Source organism: Brassica rapa, chromosome A03, assembly GCF_000309985.2.
Source record: "Brassica rapa cultivar Chiifu-401-42 chromosome A03, CAAS_Brap_v3.01, whole genome shotgun sequence".
Taxonomy (NCBI): domain Eukaryota; kingdom Viridiplantae; phylum Streptophyta; class Magnoliopsida; order Brassicales; family Brassicaceae; genus Brassica; species Brassica rapa.
The window spans coordinates 29,455,629-29,475,340 of record NC_024797.2 but is presented as its reverse complement, the minus strand read 5'-3'; the positions used below and the strand labels follow the sequence as shown (position 1 = coordinate 29,475,340).

Sequence of the window (19,712 nt, the reverse complement as noted above, 5' to 3'; positions counted from 1 at the left end):
TTCTCTAATTGAAAAGGAAAATATTATCTTCTCCCTTGTCTATATAAACACATGCACATACACCCATCAAATCACTAAACCCTTCTATCGATCTTATTCACCAAAAACAAACCCTAGCTATTTCAATTCCCAACTATGGCCAAATTTTCCAAAATAGTCAGCTTCATCATCATCGTCCTACTCCTTGTCACATTCTCTACGTTGTCTTGTGCAACACGTGTTCGCTTTACTCATTCAGATCATGTTAGCGCTGTCTCAAAAGAAAGTCAACATCAATACATTCGTCTGCATCGCAACCTCAACAGAATTGAAGAGCGTCTCGCTGATTTTGAAGATGAAGATGAGCCGTCTCCTTACACCAGGATGATCCGTAACGTTGAATTTTCTGCCTTGATGAGGCATTCTTAAGATCGTGTTTGTTTCGTTTGATTTATTAAATTGCTTGGGTTGTTTTTTATTACCATACATGATATTATAAAATTATAAATCATGGGTTTGTACTATTAGGGTTCTTGGGTATGCCTGAGGATCTGATTCCCCAAATTAATGGTCGTATATAGTATGTAATAAAGCATTCATATTGAAAATTTGACATACAAAAGTAGTTTGTGTCTTATAACCCATCAATATCTCTTAGACCAAAAAAAAAAAAAAACCCATCAATATCTTTAGTTACTGTGAAATATTTGAGATTTTCCATCATCATTATATTGGTCAGATATGTCAGAAGTAGTTTGTGTCTTATATAACCCATTAATATCTTTAGATTACTGTAAAATATTTGAGATTTTCCATCATCATTATATTGGTCAGAAAGAAAAGTCTGAAATTGGATAAATCGACAGAAAAGCTGAACTTTAAACCATTACAAAACTATGTTTTTACTATAATTATAAACAAAAACTGATAAAAGCTTTGAAATCAAAGCAAAAAACGTGATTGAATATTGCTGTGAATCTTCCTGCAGACTTTACAGCTATCATCAAATACAATAAAATCCTCTATATCTCCTTTCCATCTACTTCTTTGGGAGTTAATGGATTAGTAGTTTGTAATATATCTTTTACCTGTATAATTTTTTTTTTACATTAAAACTAAGAATATAAGAAACCAATAATTTCAGTAGCCTATATATATCGTCCCACGTTTGCTAAGACACGACACAATATGCACATAACCATCATGCATATAAACAAAACTTATAATATACAAATTAGGATAAAACCTATGCGCAAGGTGAATTTATATGAAAATTATTTAAGAAATAGCGTATGGAAAAATAAAATTTATATTCTTGATCAAATTAATAATTTTTTTGACCCATAAACAATTTTTTTTGTTAATTACATAATTTGTTTACAGATGAGCTGATCACATTTAAAAAACAATATTTTAGGTAAAAAAAAAATCACTTATCGCATAAGAACCTAACGTTTAGGCCGAAGAATCTCAGGCCTACTATTTGATTACAATGAAACTATGTCAGCTCGGTTTTATATCATGATTAACAATTTAAAAGTTAATTATGATTATGAGAAGCTTACATTCACGTGTCAATCCTATCTATCTTCAATATTTTTCTTATTTTTGTGTCGCTTTTTTATTTTGGTTATTGCTCGATATAAATATTAATTTTTGAGTTTATTATCATTTCGTTATTTTGTTTTGGTACGAGATTTAGAAAATGTTTAAGATTTAAAATTATTAAAGAGATACATACTTAGGTTAAGATCCGCGCCTTGTGCAAAATAAATATTTTATATTTTATTACTTATTTTATGTTTTCTGCATATTATGAAATACCAAAATAATAATTATATATTAAATAACTAAGAAATCAGTTACTATTATTTAATAAATTGGTGTGCTCATATAAATCAAAAGACCGCTCTTGTTTATTCGTAATCATTTTAGATTAAATAAATCAAAACAATCAATTTTATTTATTGTATATGAAATATAATTAAATTTAAATGATATTAACATATATATATTGTACTTTTAATATGAATATTTATTAAATGAAGTTTCTACTCATATTATTTTATTGATTATTTGCATATTTGTGTAACAAAAGTTTACACCAACTTTTTTAATGTGGAATGTTTAATGGTTTCAATAATTTATAATCACTTTAAAAAAACAATGAAGATTTAAAAATTAAAATATTAACTTTTCAAGATATGTTCAACGTAAATATCAAAATATAAGTATGTATTTTTATATGATGTATAGTTTAATTTAAACGATATATATCTCTATAATATTTTTTGAGAAGTCAATTTCCTACATGTCGTGCTCACGTTAACTCTCACAGTGCTTGATTACAATGATACCTTTAATGAATTGATTAATTATAATTGTCATTATTGATTTTTTTGATAATATTCTCAATTTCCTTATTTTAAGTATTTTCCCTTTTTCCTTATTTGTTTTTGATTTTTCAATCTTAGTATTTTTTATTTATTTTTCAAAATGAAATATATAATAAAAACGAAATATTCAATGAGTAAAAAAAAATATTTTACAAAAAAAGGAAGAACATATTTTAGGATATACTATATATAATGTGATTTTATAAAAAAAAGAAAGTTCACAAATAAAAACTTAAACATTAATTAATTTATAATATATTTAATTTTTAAATATTTTTATCCGTGCACGTGCACGGAAAAGTCACCTAGTATATATATATATATATATATATATATATATATATTAACATAAGCACCTATTAAAATAAAATTATTTATTCATATGATTTTATAATCATTGTATTTTATTATAGAAAAAATTAAACCTTGATCACAAAATTTTATGTAGAACTTTTAACAGTTTTAGTAATTTATACTTGTTTTTAGAAACTCAAAATACAACATATACAAAATCTCAATTTTTATTATATGATTAATGTAATTGTGTAATTTATTTTAATAATAAATAAAAAAATGATAGAAAGTATACAAATTGTTAGCAAATCTTTATTATTTAAAATAATTAATTGTCATATATATATATTAATCATATTAGTTAATTCTGTAGGTTTTATTTAAAGAAATAATATATAATAATTTTAATTTGATAAATGAATGGTACATAATGGACATACTATATAATATAACATTCCATAGCAATTTAATTTTGGATAAACAAAATTCTCAATTGATTCTCAAGCCGCCATGTAAACAAAATTAGTATTCTAATTACGTGACAATTCAGCAGAATATTTTTTTATTTAGTACAAATTATATGTTATAATTTTTAAATGTTTTTTTATTAATACAGAGGGATAATTAACTATTCATGGCATGCGCGAGGCCGGTCAACTAGTGAATAACTAAACCGAATACGTCGATAACCGACGGAGAAATTAACGGAGTTTGTTTAGAAGACTTATCTTCAGTCAACCTCAGTAATGCCCCTTCCTTTTCTCCTTTAGTATCTTCTTTATTGCTTTAAAGCAGAAGTACTAAGTGATTAAAAACGCAGCGTTTTGGTCCGGAGATCCGTCGGTCGGAAAGTAACCATCTTTATTGTCTACAGAATTTGTTCGTTTCTCCGACAAACCCCACGAGAGAGAGAGAGACATCGATGGAGAAGAGCACGCAGGAGACAGTCAAGAACGAGAAAGTGAAACCGGAGAAGGAGCTGCGTGAGGGATTGAGTCAACTCAGAGACGAAGAATCACTTGGGACTATCGGTGATGATGTGGAGGATGTACAAGACGAGGCGATACGAGAAGTAGTACTAGCTAAGGATCAGGTTGAAGGTAAATGGTTTGTTTCCGAAGATTCTTTGTTGATTTTTTTATTCGTGGGTTTAGTTTTGACTGAGATGATATGTTTGTGTTTACCAGAAAATTCACCTGTAGAACCAAATGATCAAGATGTAAGAGAGGTGAAGGTATTCTTCTTTAACACTAAATAGTTTGATGGAATCTACAAGTTCACTTCAGTGTAGTCTATGTTATGGCCTATGCGTTGTAAACGAGTGATCAAAAGTTGCTTTAATTGTAGCTTGTTACTAGGCAAAGAGTCTTGAGAATTGACATTACTGATCTCTTATGAACCAGAAGAAGGAATTTTTTTTGTCTTTTATTGGTACCCGTTTAGTGGTAATACTAGTAGTACATGGGAAGATTAATCTGAATAGTTACAATTTTAACAACAACTATGTGGCCTTTGACTTTTTTTTCTTTTTCTTTCATGTGGCACATTGGCAGGAAACATCTCCTGCTCTGACTGCATCATTAGACCCATCATTGGTGGACCCATCTTTACCTTCGGATCCTTCAGCTGCCCAAGGTCAAGGTCTATCACTGCTAGAGCAAAAATCTGACTCTCGGGTGGTTGACAACTTGTCTGTTTCTCCGGTTCTGAGGAAAGATAGCGGCAAGGAAGACGTAAGCGTGGTTGCTCCGGTTGATGAAGTTGCAGTAGAAAACCGTGAGGTGGAAGCATCTCCTGCGCTGCCATCACTTGTGGAGTCATCTTTACCTTCGGATCCTTCAGCTGCCCAAAGTCAAGGTCTACTACCACTGCTAGAGCAGAAATCTGATTCTCAGGTAGTCAACAACTTGTCGGTTTCTCCGGTTCTGAAGACAGATAGCGGTAAGGAAGAAGTTGCAAGTGCGGTTTTGCCGGTTAATGAAGTTGCAGTAGAAAGCCATGAGGTGGAAACATCTCCGGCGCTGACTCCATCATCCAACCCATTGGTGGAGCCATCTTTACCCTCAAATCCTTCAGCTGCGCAGGACCAAGGTCTATCACTGCTAGATCAAAATTCTGATTCTCAAGTGGTTAACAACTTGTCTGTTTCTCCGGTTCGGAAGACAAATAGCAACAAAGAAGATGTTGTAAGTGTGGTGGTGGCTCCGGTTGATGAAGTTGCAGTAGAAAACCGTGAGGTGGAAACATCTCCTACTCACCCATCAATGGTGGAGCCATCTCTCTCTTCGGTTCTTTTAGCTGCCAAAAGTCAAGGTCAGTCCCTACTACAGAAAAGTTATGATTCTCGGGTGGTCAGGAACTTGTCGGTTTCTCCGGGTCTGAGGACACCGCCACGTGATGGTTACAACTGGAGAAAATATGGGCAGAAGCAGGTTAAGAGTCCCAAGGGCTCAAGGAGCTACTACAGGTGTACGTACTCTGAGTGTTGTGCTAAAAAAATCGAATGCTCCAACGATTCAGGAAACATGGTACAGATTGTTACCAAAGGCTTGCATAGTCATGAACCTCCCCGGAAGAGTAGCTTCTCCCCGAGAGAGATCAGAGCTGCATCAGCTGTTACGCCTGTTTTAGAGGTTGATACAGTAGTAGCATCAGTCCCTACGCCCCCTCCAACTAAAGAAAACATCTGCCAGTCGCCAACAACCGTTGAACGGAAGAGAACTTGCGAGAACGAAGCTGTGGAAGAACCAGAGCCAAAACGGAGGCAAGTTCTGTACAATTTTGAATTTATTTGCTTACCCCCTTCACTTGGAGAGATCAAAACAACATACTCTTATTATCTTGTGTTTCAGGTTAAAAAACGACAACACACAAAGTTCAGATTTTGTCTCTAAACCGGGAAAGAAACATAAACTCGTAGTTCACGCAGCTGGTGATGTTGGTATCTCTTGTGATGGATACAGATGGCGTAAGTATGGACAGAAAATGGTGAAGGGGAATCCTAATCCGAGGTTTGAAGAACTAAACACATTACCCATTTCTTCTGTTCCATGATTTGATATATTCTGTTCAAAACATTCAGGAATTATTACCGATGCACTTCTGCTGGTTGTCCCGTCCGCAAACACATTGAGACAGCAGTAGAGAACACAGGAGCCGTCGTAATCACATATAAAGGAGAACACAACCACGATACTCCGGTACCAAAGAAACGCAGTGCTGTTATCCCCAGCATCAATGAGAACTAGGTTGGACGATCAGGTGAACATTCCGTCCTCAAGCCAATGCTCGGTGGGACGAGAAAGTGAGAAGCAGAGCAGTGAAGCATTGGATGTTGTTGGTGGCTAGAAAGTGTGATGGAATTAGTCTTTGGATTCGAAAATAAAGCAATGCTGATTGTATGTATTTTAGAGTTGATCAACTGACTCCATTTTCAGTCTCCCTGTTCTTGTTATATAATAAAACAAAACAAAACTCATGAAGATGTCTCTATTAACCTTATTAAGAATAATAATCAGGTTTTGTGTTTAATACTTCTCTCCGTTCCACCAAAATATTTTTATTATTTTCACACATATTAAAAAAAAATACATTAAACTACCATAATAAATGTATCGTTTTCTGTAATTTTCAATTTTTAATAATTTTTAACCAATAATAATTTAATATAATCAATTAATTTTTTTCTGAAGTTTACAATTTTTTTTATAAAAAACACAAAAAATACATCTTTCTGAAACAAATTTTGTTCTAAAAAGTTTATCATTAAGAAACGAAGGGAATAATATTTTAAAGAGAAAAAGACTATGATAGCACCAAACCAAGTTTTTGTTCCCAAAGTAGCACTCAAGGTTCAAAGTCACAAAAATAGGTTTCATTAAAGAGGTAAATATACACTTATACCCTTGGATTAATTAATCCAAACCTTAGGGTTTAGAGTTAAGGGGTGGGTTTTGAAATTAGGGTTTAAAATTTTATAAAAAATAAATACTAAAATAAAAAATAAAAATTTTAAAAACAGTTTCAAAAAGTATTTTTAAATTATAAAAAGAAAATTTGAAAAAAAAAAAATTTCAAAAAGAAAGTATAAAAATTTCGAATCTGAAAACTATAATCTGAAACTATAAAAAAAATTCATTTTTTTTATTTTTTTTTTTATTTTTATTTTATTTATTTTTATTTATTTTTGTTTGTTTATTTAATTTTAAATCAAGGGTATTAAAAATATTTTACCCTTTAATGAATGTCATTTTTGTGACTTTCTCTTTCTAGTGCTATTTTTGAGACATAAACTTCAAAAGGTGATATTATTGACAATTGCCCTATTTTAAATGATCTTATCTTCCCAACTAAATTACATTTTCCAAATTTCTTTGCATTCTCTTAATGGACGAGGCATGTGTATTCTTCAGTTAAGATTTTTGGGTCTTCGAAACTCAAACATATGCCTCTGGCTGACTTAGAGGGTCTTCATTTTGGCTATGTGCATATGCCTCTGGCTCATTTAGAGGGTCTTCATAAACTCCACAACTGAAGAAAACAACAACAACAAAAAACTCTTTCTCTAGTCACTGTAAACCCTAAGTCCAATCGTGATCTCCGATGGCGAGCCTTCGATGCCTTCGCGAGCTAAGCCGCCGCGCCACGACGGTTCTCTCGATCAACCAGACGCGATTGATCTCTTCACTTCCGATCTCAGAGCCTTGCGGTACCACCATTACTCATGCGACCCCTCGATCTCTCACCAGAGATCTCCCATGGTGCAATCTCTGCTCTCGCTCCCAAGGTCGCCATTTCTCTTCGAAAGCAAACGATACTGACGAAAGCAGCGAAGGAGAAGACGATGATGATGATGGTGATGATGAGGAGGAGGATTACGAGGATTCAGCGGAGATGGAAGTAGAAAGGGAATATTCACCGGCGGAGAAAGTGGAGGCGGCGGCGGAGATAGGTTACAAGGTGATGGGACCTCTCAAACCTTCGGAGAGACTATTCAAACCCTATGAGCCAGTGTTCGCCGTTGTTCAGGTTACGTCTCTGCTCTCTCTCTCTCTCTCTCTCTCTCTCTCTCTCTCTCTCTCTCTCTCTCTCTCTTTCATTTCACACTCTCGCTGATGTAATTAGTCCCGTGTAGATTGGTTCGCATCAGTTTAAAGTAAGCAACGGGGACTCCATCTTCACAGAGAAGTTGAAGTTCTGTGACATCAATGATAAGGTATGCTCTTCTTCTCCTTCATGAAGATTTTTGCATTTGTTCATAATTGTTGTTAAATGTTGTCTCTTTGCAGTTGGTACTGACTAAGGTGCTTCTACTGGGGTCTGCAAGCCAGACGATTATCGGTAGGCCTATCTTGCCTGATGCCACTGTTCATGCTGTTGTCGAAGAGCATGTAAGTGACTCACTGTCTTTCTTGCTGTTTTGTAATACCAGTGAAGCTGTGCAAGAAACATTTACTTCCATGAGAGTTGACTTGCTGAAATCCGATGATTGATGAGAGGAACTTAATCAGCTGCTAATAAGAGTTTGAATCCAATTTGTGGAGGACGAGTTTGTAGATTAGTCATTAGTGTTCATCTGTTGTTGCTACATCATCTGAGTGTCTTGGTGTAGAAGAGGATTTACTCATGTACTAGTAGTTTGTCATTCTTGTTTGTTTTTGTGTCTGACTAGTTGAATACCTCTTGTGTGAGTGACAGGCATTGGATGAAAAGGTGCTCATCTTTAAAAAGAAACGAAGGAAGAATTATAGGAGAACCACAGGGCATCGACAGGTATAAATTTAACAAACTCCACTATTTGTTTCAGATTTGTCGATTACCTTTATTCGAGCTTTTTCCGTGAAGTATGTTTGTTGTTTTTGATCATTTAAACACTTATGTCTAGGAATTGACGAAGTTGAGAATAACCGATATACAAGGAATTGAGAAACCAGAACCGACGATTGTCCATAAGCCTTCCAAGGCAGCTGATACAGAGCAACCAGAGGCTGAGTTAGTTGGTTAGAGAGAAGCATTTCTTTTTGTTGTTGTTGTTGAAATTGACAATACTTTGAAGTGAAAGTTCATCTATCATTTGCCAATTTGGGCTTCCCCATTTCTGAAGTTTTTCTCTTAGGAGTAGTCTGTGAAAGAACGAAAAGGCCTTCTTGGTAGTAAGTGGTAATGACTAGGCTCCTAAGATGTGAACGTGATTGCCTTTAGTTATCTCGTTCATCTGATTTTGCTCTTTTTTTGTATTGGAACTTGCTCATGCTTTGAAACTGTTTTACACAAATAAAAAACAATGGTTGCCCTATGCTTTTGTGCTGTAAGATCAAGTTATGTTGTTTTTTTCTTGGACGTATGTTATTGCTTTTTCATGAGCTTCTCTCATTCTCTATACTAGAGAATAAAGAGTATGAGAGAATGAATGTTTGTGTAGTAGAAAGAGAGTTGTAGAAGAGAGATAATAAATGTTTAGTAAAGTAACTTAAAAACCATTTTGTTTCAAGAGCATTGACTCAAAGTTGCGATTACTATAAGTAGTTAAGTACACTAGTCTTTGCACCACCACAATTAAAAAACAAAACCGGACTAGTTCCTGCTATCTGTTCAAAACCGAATGTAAACCAAAGCAATCGAACCGAGATGGGTTATTGATCATTTGAGTCTCCTCTACCTTACACTTGCTATCCTTATTTTGTTCATGGGAGGTATTTTTGTTTGGATCTTTTACAGAACATGAAACAAAGTCGTTAATTGAGCATAATAAACCCATTAGGTCTCCTCACAACCATAAAGAAAAGTCTGTAGAGAGTATACAGTTCGGCTCCTTTTATCTTGCTACCGACAATTCTTCAGTAAACACTAATGGCCCGCTGAAGAAAGGTCAGGCTGATGGGGCAGTGAAATCTCGACCCTCCAGCTCTCAGTCTGCTGGGTCTCAAAAGGGACTCGATGCTTCTACACCTTCGACCTCTGATAAGATCAGTGATACAGAAGTAAATGGGATTATTAAAGAGGTCTCTGAAAGAAAACCTCTTACCAATGGCGTGGCGGTGAAGGCAGATCCTATAGGTTTGGGGAAGTTGTGTGTGTCAGATGCTGAAAGTGACTCTTTGTATAAAGCTTCGAGCTCGAAATTTCAAGCCCTGGAGGACAGTGAAATATTGTTAAGTGATTCTTCATCTAACAGCGTACCAAGAAAGAGCAAACAGATGGTTGCTACTGAAACTCCTCTGCCCATTAAAAAAGAACTTACACCAAGAGGATTAATAAACGCTGGAAACTTGTGCTTCCTTAATGCAACGCTTCAGGCTTTACTCTCATGCTCTCCTTTTGTGCAGCTCCTCCAGAGAGTACAATTCCAAGATATTCCAAAGGTTTTGTGCATTTTCTTTCTATGGTTTCAGTTCTATTATCTGTTGTAGTTGTTATCTGATCGGTGACTGTTCACATCTGCGTGCTCAGGCTGAGTCTCCAACTCTATCTGCATTCTCAGAGTTTATCTCTGAACTAGATGCGCCAAGCAGTTCAAGTTTCAGAAACAATGTCGCCGTTGTTGAGTCTAGTAGACCCTTTACACCTGCCATGTTTGAAGGGGTCCTTAGAAACTTCACACCAGATGTACTCAACAACATGTCTGGCCGGCCAAGGTACAGTCTGAAACTCTTTTGTTTCCCTTCTTTCCCCCTGGTTCCAACACATTGTGTACTTGTGCTGACAGGCAGGAAGATGCTCAGGAGTTTTTGAGCTTTATAATGGACCAAATGCACGATGAGCTGCTGAAACTCAGGGAAGTGTCACCCAAACTTACTGCTTCGAAGTCATCCGTTGTTACTTTTGTTGACGACGATGATGAATGGGAAACAGTTGGACCCAAGAACAAATCTGCTGTGACGAGAACACAAAGCTTTGTTCCTTCTGAGCTCAGTGATATATTCGGTGGGCAGCTAAGAAGCGTAGTGAAAGCAAAAGGTAATTTGCTATTCTGTGTAGTTCATTTCTGCTTCAATCAGGCACTTACTTATATGTGTCATTTTATGGGAACAGGGAGCAAAGATTCTGCTACTGTACAGCCATATCTCTTACTTCACCTTGATATTCACCAGGGAGCGGTGAGGACAATAGAAGATGCGTTGCATTTGTTTTCTGCACCAGAGGATCTTGAAGGGTATCGAGCCTCGGTTACTGGGAAGGTAAACTATTTCTCTTCTCACTGTGTTGAATGAATCTTTGGGATGTTAGGAGCAATGAATATCTTTTTAATTATTGGCTTTTTTGCTTGTTTGAGGTCAGGCTGGTGCAGTGAGTGCTAGAAAGTCGATAAAGATACAGAAACTCTCGAAGATAATGATACTGCACCTTATGCGTTTTAGCTACGGAAACCAAGGGAGTACTAAGCTCCATAAACCTGTTCACTTTCCCCTTGAGCTCAACCTAGGCCGCTATGTTCTTGTTTCTCCTTCCAACGGGGTATAAAGTTGAAAACATAACTCTCTCTCTCTACGACTTTAGACTATTATTACGTACTCGGGTTTCTTCTTTTAGGGTTATGAACTTGTGGCAACTATTACACACCACGGAAGGGATCCTTCGAAAGGGCACTACACCACAGATGCTCGAAGAAAGAACAATCAATGGCTTAGGTTCGATGATGCATCTGTTACTACCATAGGGACAAAACAGGTTTTGCACGACCAAGCCTATGTTCTGTTCTACAAACAAGTGTAAGACGATCAAAAGCAATCCTATTTCCATTAAGAGAGCAGCACGGCTTAGTGTCAGGTCTTTTGAGTTCTCAGTTTAAAAACTCTGAGGGAGAGAATCTCAATAGGTACATAGTTAGTTTTAGAGTACTTTGTTTACATGAAAGTTTTGTTTTGATTCCTTGAGATGTAATGTGATTCAATTCAAACGTTTATTATTTACCTCAATATACTTATTATTAACAAATCAATCAAGTTTGTGAATACAGCTTGTAAGAAACTTCAGATAAAAATCTTATAAAATCAAGAAAATAGAACATGGCGATAATCACCTTTGTTTATACACTTTACCAAGCTACTGAGTAAACTTTAAAACACCTAAAGAATCATTTTTATTATTATTAATTATCCTCGTTGCAATGAATTCATGGCGTCTAAGAATCAATTTAGATGAGAAACGGACCAACAAAGCTAATTAGAACATATGTTAACTTTCACGACAACTTGGTGATATAATATACCGATTATCATACATTTTGACAAGTTTAGAAAAAACGTTGTATAATGGTAGCTTTCATTTGATTCATTGGCTAATCTGTTTATTTCTACAAAATGCATAACATCTAATAAGTTTTGTATGTATATAGAATATAAATTTTAATTTATATATTAATAACTATTACTCTCTCCGTTTCGATTTAATTGTCGTTGTATAGAAATTTTTTTGTTTTAAAATAAATGTTGTTTTAGAATTTAAATTCAAAATTTATTAATAAATTTTCTATTCAATTTTTATATTGATTGAAATATAGTCAGATGTATAGGTAATTGTGTTTTTATTTTGAAAATATATAAAATCATGTGTTTTCTTAATATGTGTGCATAAACGTAAAACAACAACTAAAATAAAATGGAGGGAGTATAAGTTTTAAATTGGAGTGTGAGTCTTGCTCGTTTTAGTCTCGCCATGTCTCATTTTCGGTAGAGATGTTGAAAGGCTTGATCGGTTTATTGATTCTATGCTTGGAGTGTATCATTTGTTTTAGTAGGTTTTTTTTCTGGGGGTATTGTGTCCATTGGTTGCATGTCATCTGTTTCTTCTCTTGTGAGTGTGTCCCAAGAGGTTCGATTGGCATGGCTTCATCTTCAGCGTGTGTTGGGAGAGCTTCTTTCTAAGGAATTTGGACGTGTAGATATCCAAGGTGTGTGGACTGAGCAGCGGTTCCCCTTGTCGAGTTATGAAGTCTCTGGTTCTTGGTCTTATCGATTGGCGGGTGTGGCAGCAGCGATAAGTGTGGTTTGGGTGTAGAAGTGGAGGTTATCGGGTGGCGGGCTATGGGCAGCAGCGGTAACTCCCGATCATTGGCTTTCCCTCAGCTTTAAAGTCTACTAAATTTTTTGTTCTTCTTCTGCGTAGATGGTAACCGTTTAGTTGGTTCGATGTCGGTGTAGATTTATGTTTATTTAAGTTACCATGGTGTGGGTTTAAGTCACCCTAGTATGGGTTTTAGTTGCCGCTTTCTATGGGCTCTTGGTTCTGGGGCTATTTCATTTTGCCGCCAGCTTTTGTAAGGATATTGGTATTTCGATTATGAATGTATTTCAATTTGAGAAAAAAAAAAAGTATAAGTTTTAAATTGAATAACCTTTGTCAAAACACCATAAAAGTATATTTTAGGCGATTTTCTAACACTATTGTCCAGAATTATACACTCTGTCTAGCTATTTCGTTTTCCAAAAGCTATCTTCTTCCTTCAGAAAAACATTTCTCGATACCGAATCAATTAAGTTCGTTTTTAATGTTTCTAAAGGGATTTTAAAATTTTAATGCGCTTGTGTTGTTCACGTAGCATCCAAAATATGTCGACATTTCATGAATCTGTTTTTATAATCTCTCATCTATGAAGTATGAGTCAAATGTAAGGTTGTCTTTGGAGCAAGGAAAAAATACATTTCAATAGTAATCATATTCACACCAAAACTATTGTAGTTATACTTTTCTATTCATTTTATATTATACTTTTCAATGTCCGGTCCACATTAATCAATCTCATTCTACTTCTTTCATTCAGTTCTACTGTTTCACACCATTCACTCTACCATCACCATAATCCATAGAACCCAACCCATGCAGTCACAGTTTTCAATTAATGCTGCACAACAAACTATCTAACAAAGTAACAATATGGTTATATACATTGTTTTCTACAAGGAAAAAACAGTGTAGTTGGACATGCCAACTTCGATTTATGGGCCAACTGTATTTTTTTTGGGTAAGCGAACCATTCATCCAATTTAAAGTTTTATATTCAAATGTTTGACTTTATTTAAACAATAAATCCAGGTTCATACGATATAATATAAAATGGAAGTGGTACGTGTTGTCTTGTGTTATGAACAAACAATCATCCTTGGAGAATCTTATAGATAACCAATTAAAAGTTACTTACTCTTTCAATTTACCTCGCTGTGCCCTATAGAGTGCTTCGATCAACACCCATCGTGTTATAAAATCATTCTTGAAAACGTATAAATGACTAGAAAACATAATGTTTTAATTACTCAATCACGGTTGCCTTAACTGATTAGGGTGAAACTCGGCAAAGTGATCGTTATAGCCAGTTTGCTTTAGAATATAAAAGAAAACACTTTATCAATTACCAAAAGCATATTCTAATCTTAGTACTAGCCTGAATGTGAACTAGAAAGTCTATCAACTTATTTATGTAGAGTTTAATCACATGTTGGTTTTCAGAAATTTGTATAAAAAACTTAGGCTAAAATACAAAGTTTTAGATTTTATAAAAACGTCACTCCAACTTGTGGAACTTCTAAAACACTAATTGTTGTTTTTGGATAAAACACTAATTCTGTATTTCTCACCTTCCAACTGTAACTTTTATTATTTTGTTTCAAACGGACACGGCGGGTAATAATTATAATACTATTAATCAGCTGTATCCCCCTCACACTAAGCTAAGCTAGTTTACCCAATGAAATAAAGACACGTTGAAAAAAGACCGGTCAAAGCCGCCACGTATGTCATCTTTAAGACGCAAGACACGAAGCTTGCTTGCTTGTCTTTTTAAACACAGAGAGTTTTCTTCTCCCTATAAGTAGGAGACGAAGCATCCTCCGAAAAACAAAACTGACTCCGAATATCCAGAGAAAAATCGACGGTGGTTGATTCGCCGGAGCTCATTTTCTCCGGCGAGCTCAGTGAACGAGGGAAACATGCAGAAACGAAGAGCGGTTAGGGATTCTTCCAAGATAACTCCGAGAAATGGGAAGACTTTGGACTCCGGCGAAAAGAAGAGATGCGAGAGGAGGTTGATGAAGTTCGAGGAGTTGCCAAAGTATCTCAAGGACAACGAGTTCATACACAATCATTACCGGTGCGAGTGGTCTCTCAAGGAGACTTTCCTCAGCGCCTTCTCTTGGCACAATGAGACTCTCAACATCTGGACGTATGTACACATTCTTGTTTTACAAAAATATCAAAATTTGAGAATATTTGAGATTGATTCGAGTTTTGAAATGGACAGGCACTTGGGTGGGTTTCTGATATTCGGTTGGATGATGGTGGTGAGTTCCATGGAAACCACGGAGGTTGGCCTGACCAGCTTCGTGAGACTCTTCTCCGGGTAAAGACTTGTCTCGAGGTTATAATCGACTTTTTGTTGATTTTTTTAATATAAAAATCTAAACTTTATGTTTGGTCCAAATGACAGGAAGACAATTCGCTGGCCGTGGCCGTCAATGGAAATCTCAAAAGATGATTTCTTCTCCAGCTATCAAACTCTGTATCATGTAAGAATCTTATACAGACTGTGACATTGTGTATTCTATATTTCTATTACATGTAGACATGCAAGTCATTGTGCTCAGTAATTGGCCTGCAGGGTCGGTTAGTTCGGGTTTTTCGAGTTGGTTAATTTATAATTCGGTTAGGCCAAATTTTACCGACCTGAATTGGGAAAGTTTGTTTCGGTACGGTTCGATTTATGGTTAGTTCGATTTCAAATTTTTTTTACCAAACTTTGCCAATTTGGTTAAATTATTGGGTTAAAATTTCGAAAAATTTGTTGTGTTTGGTCATTTCAGTTAGTTTTGTTATTTAATATTTCTGTTCAGATTTTGGTTAGTTAGGTTAACTCGATTCAAAAATTTAGTTAAAGTTGAGATAGTTTGATTAATTTGTTAAAAAAAACTAACTGATTACCTAACCGAAAATCGTTTTTAAGAAAAAAATTGCCGAATCGAACCAAACTTCTTAACTGAATTAAACTAATTTTTTGGTTCGGTTAATAATCGCAGGCCTTAGTTCTCTTGTAAACATATGATATGCTCATTGCAATTTTACTCTATTCTAAGTGGTAACTTTCCCTCACCATGTGTCTCTTAGCAGGATTCGAACGTGACACACACTAGCTCGTTCTTGAACTATCAAGGAGAAGAAGTTAACCACGAAACAGTTCCAAAATGGCCATGGCTCTTGTTCTTATCCGGAGCAATGGCCTGCTTGATGTGCAGCTCCATGTCTCACCTCTTCGCCTGCCACTCAAGAAAATTCAACCTCTTCTTCTGGCGCCTAGACTACGCAGGAATCTCCCTCATGATCGTCTCCTCCTTCTTCGCACCTCTCTACTACGCATTCTCTTGCCACCCTTACTGGCGTCTCTTCTACCTCTCCTCAATCTCAATCCTCGGTCTCTTGGCCATCTTCACCCTCCTCTCTCCGGCCCTCTCAGCTCCGCGTTTCAGACCTTTCAGAGCAGCTCTTTTCCTAACGATGGGGTTCTCTGGTATCGTACCCGTCTCGCATTTGGTCTACCTTCACAAGGATCACCCCAACGTGCTTATCGCCCTCGTCTACGAGCTAGCGATGGCTGTGTTGTACGCAACGGGAGCAGGTTTTTATGTGAGCCGTATACCCGAGAGATGGAAGCCTGGAGCTTTCGACGTTGCGGGACATAGCCATCAGATATTCCATGTGTTTGTAGTGTTAGGAGCTCTTGCTCATAGTGTTGCATCTCTTCTTATCATGGATTTTCGACGCGCTTCGCCTTCTTGTGCCTTTTGAAGCAAGTAACAAATTGTGTAAAATGTTATAATTATTTTTTCATTTACCAAGAATATTTCAAAGTAAAACGAACTGTCACAATGTGCTACTACCACACAGAATATTCAAAGTAAACAAACTATCACATTCTTCTAATCAGATGATTCATTGGAGAATGAAAGGCCAATAAAGATACAGAGAGGAACAACAAGAAAAGCAGCAAGCTTGAGCAGCTCCTCTGTTTCTTTTGAGAGCACACCTATTCTTGACCAATCACCACTATACCTGAAAGAGTTTATTAACAACACTATGAATAAGCATTACAAGCCTTGTTTTTGAGCTATAAAGGTTAAAACAAAGCTTACCCAGCATCGATGAATCCTAAACCAAGAACAGCGATAGCAGATCGAGCGAGGATTGTGTTGGGGACTTTGATCTGCAAGAAAGGTCGTTTCTCGTTTGCTTTCTCCGTAAAGTCTCTCTTTTTCGACATTACAATGACTAAACCGCCGCCATTTTTCACGAAGACATTACCAAAGCTTCGAACTTTGTCGTTAGGACAGAGGAAGCTACAGTGTCGTACTTGTAAGGTCAGCATTTTTCACTTTCCCAAAAATTCTCAGCATACATGGTGATAAGGGGCAATACTGTTATTGTAATAACAGTAAAAGAGTGAGGGTACTTAGGTAAATTTGCATTTCTGAGGCCTAAACATTTACCAAAATCCAGAAAACCGAATCAAACCAAAAAATTAAAAACCGAACCGAAACTCCCGAGTATCCGAAATTTGTCTTTTATATCGAAAATATCCTAATTAAATTGGAATCAAATCGAATCGAACCTACATGAACTAATCCAAACCAAATTTGCTCCGATTCGTAAAATTTTAGTCTCAACCAAAATAATCGAACCGAACCAAACTAAACCAAACCGAATATCCAAATACTAAATACATAGTCCTTCCTTCTTCCAACATTCCGACCATAGTTCATTTGATTGCTCCTAAACCCCTAAGAAACCTCTCTCTCTCTCTCTCTCTCTCTCTCTCTCTGTAGCCATGGAGATGCACGATTCGTTACAAATCCACAGATTACCACAATCGAAGTACGTAGACGGAGTCAGATGGCTCCCACAAGCCTCCGCCTTGAACCGTTTCTTCGCGGCAGCCTTCCACGACCCAGACTCCGAATCTTCATCAATCGAGATCCAATCTCTCGACCCGAACCCGAACAATATCCCCTCGGTCGTGTCGTTATCCTCATGGACTTCGCCTTCTCGCGTTTCGTCGCTCGAAGTCGTTGGCGGCGGCTCCTTCAAGCCTATGGTCTCCGCCGCCACGTCATCCGGTTCGGTTCATGTTCTGATGGTTGATTTGGTGGAAGGAGGTGTGATTGGAGAGGTTTACGCGGCGGAGGGGGAGAGGTTTCATGTGGGACGCGTGGAGGGTGTGGATTGGAGGGAGGGGGGAGAGTGTGTGACGGTTGGGGATGATGGGAGAGTGAATGTGGTGACGGTTGTGAATGGTGGTGAAGGGTTGAGGTATAGGAGGGTGTTTGATGGGAATGGGCTTGTGGGTTATAGAGCTGTGAAGTGGGCTTCTCCGTGTGAGTTTGTTACTGGTGGGTATGGTTTTGGTTTGCAGCTGTGGGATCAGAGGAAGTCTGGTGAAGCTGTCTCGCAGCTGAAAGGGAGCTGGTGAGTTCTCTGTTCTCTTAGTGGTTTAGTTTTTAGGTTGATTTGGTTTTGAGTCACTGGCTTGTTTGCTCTTCAGTGGTATGGAGTCTGAAAGTTTGTTCTTTTGGGTTATAATTAGAACATTCTCTTATCATTTGAGCTTGGGAGATGTTTAGTAAGTAAAAATGAGAATGGGAAATGTGAATCCTTTGAGTTAGTAGCTTATTTAAAAAGCATACACTTCATGATTGCGTTTCAGGTTTCAAGGCAAAACCTCGGCGGTTGTCCACTCCATTGACATTCATCCATCGCGAAAGCACACTTGCATTGTAAGTACCTTTTTTGTGTGTATTTGAAATCTTATAATGCTTGTACCTGTTTGAAGTTTGAATGATCTCATGCATTGATAAATGTGAGGACTTTTAGTGTGATCTATAATATTTGCCAATATCCTCTGATCCTAATCCTTCATTTTGTCTTTTTTTTTTTACTTATGTTCGGAAAGTAATCTAAACAGGAGATGAAATGAAAGTGAATCATTTGGTTTTGGTGTTTAGAAAATTAAACCACCTTATGGCTAGTAGATATCCTCTTTGATATTTTATACGTAGACCTTCACTATTATCAAGGACATTTTCTTTAACATATACACAAAAATAATTTTAGCGCAGTTGAGTGGTTTTTGTATTGCCCACAGCAGATAGCATTTTAGTATCCTCACAAGTTATAAGCGTGGTCTAATAATTTTGTTTTGATGTGATGTGTTTAGGCGGGAGGTTCTTCTGGTACTGTGTTTGCTTGGGATCTTCGCTGGCCTAAACAGCCTATCGTTCTCTCTGGTGTTGGTGCAAGCGAGGGTGTGAACAATCCTCTGTCTGAAAGTGAGGTATGGGAAGTTCAGTATGACTCATACACAAAGTCCAACATCTCGTCCTCAAGGATTCTCCCTGTCATGACCTGCTCCGAAGACGGAATCCTTGGCGTCATCGAGCAAGGTGCTTGGGCCTTTCTACTACATTAGTCTTCCTTCTTGTATGATTCACCAAACTAATGTTTCTCCTGGCTATTTTGCTCAGGGGAAGAACCGATTGAGCTTCTGGCTGAACCTTGTGCCATTAACAGTTTTGACATCGACAGACAGAATCCACAGGTGAAAACATCATCTAACTCAATTTCAACCTCTGCTTAGATCAACTGAATTGTGTGTTTCTCAATCTGGGTAACATTGGGTTAATGCAGGATGTGATATGTAGCTTAGAGTGGGAGTCAATAGCAGTCTTCTCAAGGCCTTAGCAAAGAAAATCAGGTCATCAATGAAGGAAAGAGAGGAAGGTGGTAGTAATAGATGGTGAGAGACAAGTTTAATGACATAGTTTGTATTCATCTAACAATCTGTGCACAACAGAGTTTGTATTCATCTTAAGTTTGCGATCTCAAAGATTTGGAGTTACGGCTGGATTTTTTTACTTTTGAAACTGTCCTTGTCGCTGTACCATTGCGTATGTTTACAGACACAAGTCTAACCTCGAACCAGTCTCTGACACGTGACAAGAAAAGAAGTCGGCCACCGTAGGTCCTACCAGAACTAATACTTGGCCCTGTAATGATGATGAGCCGTTG

General features: G+C 36.7%; 5 protein-coding genes and 1 pseudogene across 6 annotated transcripts; 5 read left to right on the top strand and 1 right to left on the bottom strand.

Annotated features, from left to right (window-relative positions):
* Positions 1 to 3,303: 3,303 nt before the first annotated feature.
* LOC103862014 lies at positions 3,304 to 6,203 on the top strand (annotated as a pseudogene).
* Positions 6,204 to 7,132: 929 nt separating this feature from the next.
* LOC103862013 (50S ribosomal protein L21, mitochondrial) lies at positions 7,133 to 8,998 on the top strand. Its single transcript, XM_009139730.3, has 5 exons — positions 7,133 to 7,697; positions 7,804 to 7,884; positions 7,958 to 8,059; positions 8,367 to 8,441; positions 8,554 to 8,998. Exons 1-5 carry the CDS (start codon positions 7,272 to 7,274, stop codon positions 8,671 to 8,673), a joined length of 804 nt encoding a protein of 267 aa, XP_009137978.1. The 5' UTR covers positions 7,133 to 7,271; the 3' UTR covers positions 8,674 to 8,998.
* On the top strand, positions 8,832 to 11,607 carry LOC103862012 (ubiquitin carboxyl-terminal hydrolase 24). Its single transcript, XM_009139729.2, has 7 exons — positions 8,832 to 8,856; positions 9,318 to 10,030; positions 10,119 to 10,303; positions 10,375 to 10,625; positions 10,701 to 10,846; positions 10,947 to 11,123; positions 11,199 to 11,607. The coding sequence occupies exons 1-7, from the start codon at positions 8,832 to 8,834 to the stop codon at positions 11,379 to 11,381; spliced, it is 1,680 nt and encodes a 559-aa protein (XP_009137977.2). The 3' UTR covers positions 11,382 to 11,607.
* Positions 11,608 to 12,303: 696 nt separating this feature from the next.
* Positions 12,304 to 16,507, top strand: LOC103862010 (heptahelical transmembrane protein 2). Of its 2 annotated transcripts, none has more exons than XM_009139725.3 (4): positions 12,304 to 14,823; positions 14,902 to 15,000; positions 15,088 to 15,166; positions 15,762 to 16,507. In XM_009139725.3, exons 1-4 carry the CDS (start codon positions 14,591 to 14,593, stop codon positions 16,437 to 16,439), a joined length of 1,089 nt encoding a protein of 362 aa, XP_009137973.1. In that variant the 5' UTR covers positions 12,304 to 14,590; the 3' UTR covers positions 16,440 to 16,507. The 2 variants fall into 2 exon arrangements, with proteins under 2 accessions (XP_009137973.1, XP_009137975.1); XM_009139727.3 differs by having other exon boundaries at positions 12,305 to 14,823; positions 15,765 to 16,439.
* On the bottom strand, positions 16,463 to 17,242 carry LOC103862011. The gene is made up of 2 exons (XM_009139728.3): positions 16,784 to 17,242; positions 16,463 to 16,703 (listed from the first exon to the last, which is right to left on the bottom strand). The coding sequence occupies exons 1-2, from the start codon at positions 17,014 to 17,016 to the stop codon at positions 16,571 to 16,573; spliced, it is 366 nt and encodes a 121-aa protein (XP_009137976.1). The 5' UTR covers positions 17,017 to 17,242; the 3' UTR covers positions 16,463 to 16,570.
* Positions 17,243 to 17,380: 138 nt separating this feature from the next.
* Positions 17,381 to 19,572, top strand: LOC103862009 (nuclear pore complex protein NUP43). Its single transcript, XM_009139724.2, has 5 exons — positions 17,381 to 18,113; positions 18,352 to 18,421; positions 18,862 to 19,087; positions 19,169 to 19,242; positions 19,332 to 19,572. The coding sequence occupies exons 1-5, from the start codon at positions 17,476 to 17,478 to the stop codon at positions 19,383 to 19,385; spliced, it is 1,062 nt and encodes a 353-aa protein (XP_009137972.1). The 5' UTR covers positions 17,381 to 17,475; the 3' UTR covers positions 19,386 to 19,572.
* Positions 19,573 to 19,712: the final 140 nt, after the last annotated feature.